This window comes from Choloepus didactylus, chromosome 2 (genome assembly GCF_015220235.1).
Source record: "Choloepus didactylus isolate mChoDid1 chromosome 2, mChoDid1.pri, whole genome shotgun sequence".
NCBI lineage: Eukaryota > Metazoa > Chordata > Mammalia > Pilosa > Megalonychidae > Choloepus > Choloepus didactylus.
In genome coordinates this window covers 36,332,885-36,343,580 of record NC_051308.1, presented here as the reverse complement: position 1 = coordinate 36,343,580, position 10,696 = coordinate 36,332,885, and the positions used below count along the sequence as shown (strand labels likewise).

The 10,696-nt window shown below is 46.2% G+C and overlaps 1 protein-coding gene across 1 annotated transcript in view; it reads right to left on the bottom strand.

Moving 5' to 3' along the window:
* Positions 1-8,121: 8,121 nt before the first annotated feature.
* The window catches only part of LOC119511420 (calpain-8-like), an 81,077-nt gene continuing 78,502 nt past the window's right edge, over positions 8,122-10,696 (bottom strand). The window contains 1 exon segment of the mRNA XM_037805795.1: positions 8,122-8,166. Coding sequence (XP_037661723.1) covers positions 8,122-8,166 — 45 coding nt within the window.

Sequence of the window (10,696 nt, the reverse complement as noted above, 5' to 3'; positions counted from 1 at the left end):
TGGTTTCTGTCTCCCTGCTAGACTCTGACAGATACCACCCACCACTCAGGGTAACCACCTGCTGGGCCAGCCTTCCACCCAGCCTTCTACGTGTAATCCTCATGCTGGGGAGGGGGGCTCTCTGAGCCTGAAGATCTAGGTAAGATTGGCAGGAACTCCTATTTCACTCTCCCCTCTATTCCACGTGGCCTTGCCTGAACCCCAAGCTGGAGCTGTGCCTCTCTCATGCTCTCATGGCCCCCTCTTTGTGTCTCCTTGCCCCATCAACTCATACTGAAGCCATCTGTTTCCACCCAGTCTTCTTCTTTAGACAGGAGTGATGTGTCAAAGGTGTCATATCTTATTCCTATTTGTAGCCCTTCTGCCTATTATACTTCCCAGCACACAGCAGGTGAGCAATAATGTCTGATATGTCTAATAAACATTCAAGAATCCAAATATTCCATCATTTATGAAAGCCATTTCTTTAAATGTGATGTCCAGCCTGGTCTATGAACACTGAAAAAAAAGAGAAAGAATAAGAGAAAGAAACTGCAGTCTACCAGCTTTAATCACCACACTGCAAAATGGAACTTCCCAACATTAAAATGTGACCAGTCCCCAGTGAGCCTCTCTCCTCCTAATGTTGGGCTATAATTATGTTTGCATCGCATCTGCATGTTATTATTTACATTTCCATGTTGGTGTTTGCACAGTTGGCAGGGTTCCCAAGGAAGCATCTCCTGTCTCAACCCAGAGGCAGCTACACGTCTCCTGGAGGGGCTGCTGAGATCCCCAGACAGCTGAACTTCTCCAAATGAGAGCCGTGTTCCCCAAGACAAGGGGTGGGGTGAGGGGACTGTCAGTCAGGTCTGGAGCTTTTCTTTTCAATTCTTAATCCTTCTCTCTCTTTCCTCCTCCTCTGCCTCTCTCTCCCTCTCATTTCTAGGGAAGTATCTATTAGAATCACTTGTGCAATAGATAACGGCCCCATTATAGCTGCTAGTGCTTCCCCTGTGTAATTAGGAAGTGCATTGTTGTGTAATTCAGCAATTAATCAGTAGTAAATGTTTCAAGAACGCAGGTGGAAGTGGGAAGCCTGCTGAGCTCCATCAGCCACACATCTGGATTGCTTTTCAGCTCTAGGGGAACATTTCCAGGCATCACTCAGAACATTCCCCATAAATCCCCTGGGGCCTCTGTGGTTCTGGGGGTTGACCCCACTGCTTCACCCTCAGAGGTGAGGGTAGCTCCAGAGGCCACAAGCCGGCTGCACATCGAGGTGCTTTGGCTTACTGCTGGGGCAGCCCCCACAGAAGCTGTCTCTCGCTTGTCCAAAGAGCTCTCTGGGTCCTTCCGTCCCAGGGAATGGCTTGGGTAGACCTTACCAAGCAACCTAAACCTTGGAGAGTCCAAAGATCTAGACCTATTTGGGAAGTAGCCCAATATTATTTCCTTTTGATAGAGAAAGGAAAAGTACCATGTTGCTTCACATAGGCGGCATCATGGAACAAAAGATAGGAATAAACAAGGAAGAGTGCAGCTTCCTGACCCAAGCTGTACTGCAGGGTTGTGATGACAGCCTCAAAACCACAGTACAGCTCAGAATCCTCCATTAGAGCCCAGGCTTCTCCAAATAGGCTCTTTTCCATTCTCTTGCCTTCTCTCATGCTTTTCCCCTCCATCTGGAATAACTTTCCTTCTCATTTACCAGCACCTTGCACAATACCTAGGATATAGCTGATGCTTAATAAATACAGAATGAATGAATGAAGTTCCATCTGTCAAAATCCCACACATCCCTAAAAGCCCAGCCTTCCCCTGCATGAAGCCTACTCTGTTCCCTGAGACAGCATTAACCTGTTGCTGACCTGACTTTCTGCACCTCCCTTACAGCACTCATGTCACACTGTTTCAAATTATTACCTGTCTATGGGTCTGTCTGCCCCATCAGAACAGCTTCTTAGAAGCAAGAGCTTGTCTTACTCAGTTTTGCATCCCCTCTCTGCAACTCCCAGGGCAAGCACTGAGCCTGACACAAAGTTGGTGCTTAAGAAATATTTATTGATTGAATTACTGAGTAGCATTGAAGAGAGATGCCACACCCTGAGAGCCCACCCACTCCTCTCAGGACAGCCAGGGGATTCAGCCCCAGGGTGCCAGGAGGAGCCTGGGGTGCAAACAGGAGTGTCCTGTGCCCACTGGGTAAATCCACTCATTAGCATCCACGATGTTCTGAAACAGGCTCCCTAGCAATCCATTCCAAAGCATAATTTTAACCAGAGGATAATTTTGGCTTGAATTTCATCACCAGATTAGGTCTCTTATCTCCTAATCCTCTCTAAACTGAAGGCTTACAATATGCACAGAACGACAGTCCCTTCTAAAATCCCAGTTTTTCCATCTGCTCTCCTGTTTTTACTAACAGAGCCAGGGCCTCCAGTGCAGACTCACCTTTAGCAGTGCCCCTCCCCTGGGCCCACTGTCATCAGAGCCTCAAATGGAGGGGTTGGGGGAAGGCACAGAGCTGCCCCCCACAGATTAAAACGAACACTGGTGATACATCAACTCTGAGACTATTGCTAAACCGCGGGATCATCTATTTTAGAACTAAAATTGATCAGGACCAAAGGGAAGCCTAGCTGGCAACACTCCAAATATACAAAAGGGACCCCAAAGTCTGCCTCTAACTATAACTACAAAAACTAATAATAACTGCTGATGTTTATGGCACATTTCCTAGGGAAATGGGCACTGCTCCATGTGCTTTTGTGCATTGTTTCATTAATCTTTACAGCAATCCCGTAAGGTATGTACACTATTATCCCATTGTACAGAGGAGGAAGCTGAGTTGCAGAGAAGCTGGCAGTAAGGTGACAGTCTCGGTGATCTGTAGAAACTGCTCGAAGGTGGAGGGGGCGGTGATTGACGTTTAAATAAATGGATGAGTGATGTGAAACTCCAGCCCAGAGTCCCATCCCTTTTAGAGAGGTCTGAAATGCAACCCTCTCCACCAGTACACAGCATAATTCACAACTGCCTCTAGCTGCCTCTGTTCTCCCTGTGAATTTCCCTCCCACTGTTGTGAGCAGGTGGTCTCAGGACGATTGTGACAAACAGATGTAACAGCTGCGGGGCTTTTCTTCTCTGAAAGCTGTGCTCCTAGGAGGGAGCAAGGAGTAGGGAGGAAAGGGAAGGATTCAAAAGGAGGGATTCCCAGAAGGCGGGAAGGAAGTGCTTCCTGTGGGGACTTGCTCCCCACTCCAGGCAGGGCTCAGGGCAGCCCAGGCGTGGGCCGAGAGAGGAGCCCCCAGGCCTGGAATCAGTGCGACCCAGGAGCAGAGGCACCATCTCCAAGGACCATGCAGACCTAGACAGCAAGAACATCCGGACATCCAGCAAGAACATGCTGGAGAAAAGATTAGCCACCCTTTCCCCACCTTCCAGTGCCGTGTATACAATTCAGATTTCTGTGTGGCCCCGGGGGGAGGGAGGAAGCCTGGAAGGATGGGAGCTCTGCATGAGATTTAATTAGGCTAAAAACTATGTAGAGCAAATTCATATTGCCAGCATTTTTTTTAAAAAAGTCCAATTATTCGTTAGTCATTCAAGGACATGAAAAAGGGGGACGATTGCTCTAGATTAAAAGGTGCAAGGTGAGGATATTGTTTGAATCCCCATTCAAACAAACTAACTGTAAAAATATATTTTGAAGTCACTCTAGGAGATTTGAATATAGATTGGCTATTACACATTAGTAAAGAAATATTAATTTTGTTAAGTTGGATAATAGTGTTTGTGCCTTTATGATAAAATGTCCTTTTTTAGAGATGCATTTTATAGGGTAAAATATCATGATATTAAACACTTTTCTGCAAAAAATAAAATAAATAAGGCAAAATACTAAAAATTATTAAATCTAATTGTTAATGCATAGGGCTCCCATATACTCTTATTTCTATTTTTATTTACATTTAAAAAAATTTTCATAATATAATTTTCATAATATAATTTTTTTTCAAAACAAAAAACAAAAGTTTCATTTAATTAAAGGATCTCTCCATGGTGCTCCCCAAGAACTTCACAGGAAAATGGGAGACACAACATCAGCCTTCACTAGACCTTAAGTAACTTAGTGAGTGAGACGATGTTCTCTGCCTTATTTCCATCCCCTGTAAAGTCCTGCATTTCAATCAACCAGTGAACCAAGCACAGGCCTCCCAAAATCAAAAAGAGGCAAAGTCTGTCTTCACAACTTGCGAACTCCAAATCATAGCCTTTCCTGCATTCTCCTTCCCCAACTAACTAATGATTTAAATCCACAAAGTAGCTTCAAAATAACAATCAAGCCAGTACTTGCTTGACCAAACAACCAGGCACCATAACCTAGCCAAGCTGACATATGAAATTAACCATCACAGAGCTCAGTGGATGTCTTGGTCCTCTATTGTCAATTGTATGAACTTTCAAGTCCAATCAAACCCACAAGTCAAAGGAAAGTGTTCATGTATGGAAGGGAGACCTCCATCAGGGACTGGGCTCCAGGAGAAAGAAGAGCAGAGAAGCCATGGGCTGAGATGTGGAGGAATGCCCATGTCCTGGAGGCAGAGCCAGAAGATGGTGCTCATGGGAAATGGAACATCTAAAGCTGAAAAGATGCTGGGCATCTGAGAAGCTGGCAGGTTGAAGCCTGAAGAGAGAAGAAAGTAGGCTTAAGTCAACCTAGTCAAACAGAGAGAACAACAGCAGACGAGGAAGGGGAGACTTTGTTCTGTGGATCCACTGCCCCAACTCAGAGGACAGGCTGCATTAGAGGGGAGCAGGGGAGCCAGCAGTGGTGGGGAGCCCCTCTGCCAGTTGTGGTGAGCCATGATGAGTAACCCCACAGAGCCGGGCTGCCCAGGCACTGGATGCCATCAGAAGGGCTTGCAGAAGGGCCGTCTGCTAATGCTCCCGGCCCTGCTCAAAGCTGCTTCTGTGATTGTGCATAATCGGGAAAAGCCCCGCCTGGGCAGGTAGATGTGAGGAGAAAGCTAATGTGAGACTCTGCACTCTCAGCAGGAAAAGGGAACTCACTGGCCCTGCTGGGGTGGAATTACCCAGTGCATTCATTACCTAAACACCTGGAACACCCAGGTTCCAGGTCTCAGCTGAGTCTGGGGGCTGGGTAGGGGCACGTGTTTCTCGGTGTTTACTAGTAAGAGAACCAACTATGCCTTTAAGAGGTGAAATAAATCGGCTCTGTAGGCTATGGAGGACTGCAGTGCAAGAGCTGAGTACTGCCCTAGTCCTCACAGCCATCTCTCCAGGCTCACTTAAGCCTCCACTGAGCTGCTTTTGATCCTTCTTACAGAAGGTGGGGGAATCCAAGAGCTCTCAGGGGATTCTCTGCACAAATCAAAGCCCCGCTGATATCAGAGTCAGCCCACAGGAGGCAGCTGCTTCCTCTGCTCCTAGCATCGTGGAGTTGGGGGAAGAACTGGAAAGGGGAGCAGCTCAGCTGGGGACCCTGCAGGTGACGTCTATTCCCCCAGAGCTCCCACTGCCCTTCACACTCCACCGAGGCCTGCCCTTGACACATCCATACATCAGCAGTCCTCCCCACTGGGCATTCTGCTGCCAGAAATTCTGTCTCATCTGAGCACAGCCACTGCAAACCCATCCTCTCTGCTGGAAAAACAAAGTGGGTGCTCCACAAAAGCTTCTTCATTTACAAAGGAAAGGACATATTTGTCATTCATTGTGTGGCTACTTTGTGCCAGGCATTATTCTAAGCTCTGGGGGAACAAGAAAGAAACTGTCTCTGCATTCATGGCCTATCCACCTGGAGTAGGGAAGGCAGGCCATTACACGTGTCGCACAATCAAGTGTCGTGTGGGCTCCGATGGAGGCAGCACAGGATGCTGTGGCAGCGCCCTGAGGATCCCACTGTCTGCAGCCGTGGATTCAAGAAGAGGCTGAGCTCTCCTGAGATGCAACTTCTAGGGGCCAATGAAGAAGCTACACCTAACAGCAATACCTACCACTGCCTTCATCTGCGGAGGAAACAGGAGCGTAAAGCAAATTATAGGTCTTTGAAAGAAAAACTATGTAATGTTGGGATCTTCAACCTGCATCATGGGATGTCTTGGTAAGGAGTTCTCAGGAAAATCCTTACTCGGGAGCCAAGACCCCCAAAAGCAAATGCTCTTTTGCAATGACACAGTATTTTGGGGGGTTACCAGCTTATCCCCTAAAATAGATGAAGTCTGAAGGCCTATGATGGTTAGGTTCATGTGTCAACTTGGCCAGGTGATAGTATCCAGCTGTCTGGTCAAGCAAACACTGGCCTAACAATTGCTGCGAGGACGTTTGTGGCTGGTTAATAAACCAACAGGCTGGTTTATTAAATCATCAGTCAATTGACTGCAGCTGTGACTGATGACTCACCAAAGGGCGTGCCTTCCACAATGAGAGAATGCAATTGGCTGGATTTAATCCAATTAATCAGTTGAAGACTTATAAGGGAGACAGATAGAGGACCTTCACTTCTTCTTCGGCTGCCCAGCGAAGTGTTTCCTGAGTTCTTCAAAGTTGCCGGTTCGTTTCCTGAGTTCATCGGACATCTTCCTTGGAGTTGACAGTTTGCTGACTGCTCTACAGAATTTGGACTCGTGCATACCCACAGTTGAGTGGGTAATTTTATAGTCGTAGACACCTCTCATTGATTCTGCTTCCCTAGAAAACCCTAATACAAGGCCTTAAATATAAAACTACTATTGCAACTTGGTTACAACACAGCACTTTAAATTTAGACAGTCATACTATGTATGAAATGCAAGGGAGAATTGGCTTGTACCACTATATTTTTTTAAAGACTGGGGGAGGGGAAAAGGGAGAGCAAATTTGAACCTGGGTAGTGGCCTGCTCTAAAGAGGCACCAGAACTCCAGCTACACCCATAAAGGGGCAGGCCAGGCGGTCTCTCAGGCAGCCTGAGGGGGCTGGATGTGGAGCTGCTGAGTCCTGCTGATGGAAGCTCTGGTTCCTTCCCCAACACCACCATCCCCCAGACTGGACAGAAAGGACCCATTTTCTTCCAGGACCCACAGGCTTTTAAAACAAATATACCTCCCTCTCTACTATCAGATGAACTGAACCCTACCACCCCCCACCTCCCAACCCGCTACCACCAGCAACCCTGCCTGAGTGGTGAGATCCCAGAATTTTTACCTCCTCCTTTCAAGGTTCAAGGGAATTTAAGGCCATTCTAAAACCGACTGGTATTTTGCCATATTTATGAGTGGTACTCCTACAAGATACATTCATCTAGGTCCACTTCTGGAAGAAGAAAGTTAAGCCTTAATCAGACTAACACAGGGGTCAAGGAGTGTGTGTGTTTCCTCTCCAGTAGCTCAGCCTCCTTGATACTTGATTTCCGAAGTCTCTATATAAGCACCAGCTCTAATCCCAACCCCTTAGATCCTAGGCTTTGGCACATATTTTCTCACCAACAGCAAAGATCCCTGCATTCAGCTCTGAGCCAAACTAACCTGAATTGCAGTTCCCCTCTAGCTGTTGTCAGGTAAGAATTCCCTTCAGCAAGAATTTACCTTTAGACTCAGCAGATGCTGACATGCACAGTATCGCAACTTTTCCTGTCGGCAAGTAGGGGAGATGGTCCTGTTCTCCCCCAGGAGCCCATCCCTGCACCCTCCCTTGGGAGGGCTGAAGCTGAGCCCCTTTCCTAAGTGTCAGGGTCCCAGAAACAGTTTGGTCTGTAGTAAGCCTTCTCTCCAAGAAATTAACCCACATTTTCAATCTTTCAGCAGCTTTGGGCCGTCTCATTTCCCAAGAACATCTTCTTTCCTAAAGCACGAAAAGCCCAAGGCAGTCCCCAGATTGCACATCACTAAAGAAAGGCAGAAACCATTTTGACCCAACAACTTTAATTGATTCCTTTCCCCACCACTAGCCCCCCTGAAGTCAGCTCAAATAGCTCAGTGCTGCTAAGAGACACAGACTTCCAGACTGCTCCAGTGGGACGAGCCAGGTTCTCAGGGCCAATGATCAGCAAGAAAGATAGGAGTAACCGATTAATGTCCTGGAGAACAAATTTTCACAAAATTGTAAGGAAGTGGAGAAAAGAGGCAAGCAGGGAGTATCACCGAACTCCACACCCAGGTCTGCCCGATAGGCGGCACAGCCACTGTGAAAGAAAGGAGCAAGGGGAGCTCACGGCCTCACTGGGAGCCCGTGGGCTTTGGGGCCATAGATGCTCTCCTGCCCCACATGGATATGATCTTTATACATCCCTATTCTCCAGTAAGTATTTTGTTCAATAATAGGAAACAGGGAAGTTCTTAACTAAGCCACTAATAACCTAAGCCAGAGCACTACAGAAATATGACTTAGAAACAGCTCTAGACCCAAAAGGGACTTCCAAAAATAGTTTGTGTGTGTATTCTTGTATTTATATTCCTATGTGTATTCTTTATACATAGGAATATATATAATTGCAATAAATAAATAAATAATATATTTCATGTTATCATAAATAAATAAATTATATATATATAATTTGTATATACGTATGTATAATAGATGTTCATTCAATTTTAGGTTCTACACTATCAGCTAGGTGTCTACAGGAATCCACAGATAAATTTCTAAAAAGGCCTCCCCTAATCCCAGGAAAAGAGGCCAATTTCATTCCTACTGTAGAGAAGAAAAGAAAGTGGTTGGGCCCAGACAGCTTGACAGGGCCAGCAGCAACCTGGTCCTTCAGTTCCACTGCCCCAGAAGCAGATCACGGGCCAGTGCTCCCACTCCTGACCTCAATGTTTGAGACATTGCCACAGGTCCTGCTGTCCCCTCTTGCCAAACTAGGCCTCTGCTTTAGGGGCCTGCTCAGTGGAAGTGCTGCAGTATTTTCTGCATAAAACATTATGTGACTTTGTACACAGTAAAAGCATTCTTTTATTTTGCATCTTCATTCTACCTTGTGGCAATTTAATTTATTGTTTCTGATATCCTTCTAGATGTCGATCTGACATATGGGCCTAGAAGTCAGACACTTCATATTGTGTCCACTAACCACAATTCCATCAAAATGAATGAGGGCTTGTGTCTTTGAAATGGTTTGAAGTGTAGCTGCCTCCGCCCACCCCTTCCCCACCTGGCACGGCCTCCCCCTTCCCCTGCCCCACCCCAGCTCCCACCTGTCCCCAGGGACCTTTGAAAGTATGATCCAGATCTAGTGCCCAGGTCGAGCCTTTTAGGCAGCAGATGTCCTTGCTCAAACGGACAAACTTGCAGTTGTCAACAGAGATGGTCCCTTTGGCCTCTCCACCCTCAGAAGCTCCATGTGAAACTTGCAGTTCTTTTGACAGTGTTGGGGGTCTGTGGTTGCCTGGTGTGTTGGTAACCCAGTTCCTTAGCTTTGTTTCTGGCAGCCTGATCTTTTCCCTTTCAAACTTACCACTTACCACCCTTCAGTGGAAAGAAACTCCCTCCCTTAATAGGATACTGTAGCATGAGCCCAAGGTGGCAGAAGAAAACCTATTTCTTTCCAGAGGGGGCAAGAGGTTCCACATGTTCTCACTATGTCCCCAGTGGAGGTGTACATGTGCATAGACACTAAAAGCTGTTTAATAACTAGGACTCATTCATCAAGATGATGAAAGCACATAATAGTTGCACAATAATCTGGATGGCAGCTTTTTAAGTCTCAATTCAAAGAAAGGCAGCCTCTGACCTTGGGGGCTTTCAATGAAGGGAATGACATGAGAGTCTTTCGTTGCCTTCTTATTCCATCCTGAACAAAGGGTTCAGGTTTTTTAATGGATTTGACCATGATTAAGGATCTGGTGAAAGGAAGATCCAAAATAGACCAGGAATGAAAGTCAGGGAGCATGAGGGCCTGGAAACAACTGAGGAGAGAAGCTGGAGCCCAGACAATGCCCATCAGAGAGAGAATAGTTACCAGGTACTTCCAAATCTTCAACCAGAGCTTCTGGAATTCCACCAGTCCCAAGGTGCCTGTCCCATTGCTCTAAGAATATTAAAGATCAGCATGATGGAGCCCTAATTCAACACGCCTTATGGATTTCTTTCTTTTATGATCTCATATAATGAGTGCCTTAAAGCCTTTGTGAGCCCTCCATGCCTGTAGTAAGCAGGGCAGCAGGGGTGATGGTGGTGAGGGTTGATGAGAAAAAATTTCAAATAAAGACAAAAAAGTCAAGCACTAAGGTCATCCTTTGAGGACAGCACAGAGCTACAAACAAAGAGCAAATCATGAGCCTAAAGATCTCATAGCAATATCATTAATTATCATCTAACACCCTAATCATCCTGAGTTATTGTATGGATTGAACTATATGATCTCTGCAGTTTCTTCCAGATTTAAATTTCTATGATTGGTAATTCAAGTAATTAGAGTTGGTTGCAATGCCAAACAGTGTTAGCAGAAAAGTCCTCAGGAGTTATGGGACTGGGATTCTCAGCCACAGCAGTCTACATGAGCTGGCAAGGCTCTGTGCGGAGAGATCTGTGGTTCTCAACGCTGACCCCGGGACACCGAGGCACAGTCCCAGGAGGGGACTACACAAACAAACAGGCGAGGGGTTTCGTGGAATTCTCTCTTTCCAATTTACATTCATTCAACAAAATATTTATTGAGCACTAGCTAGAGGATGGGGATTTAGTTTTGAACTGTCCTTGCTCTCATCAAGCTA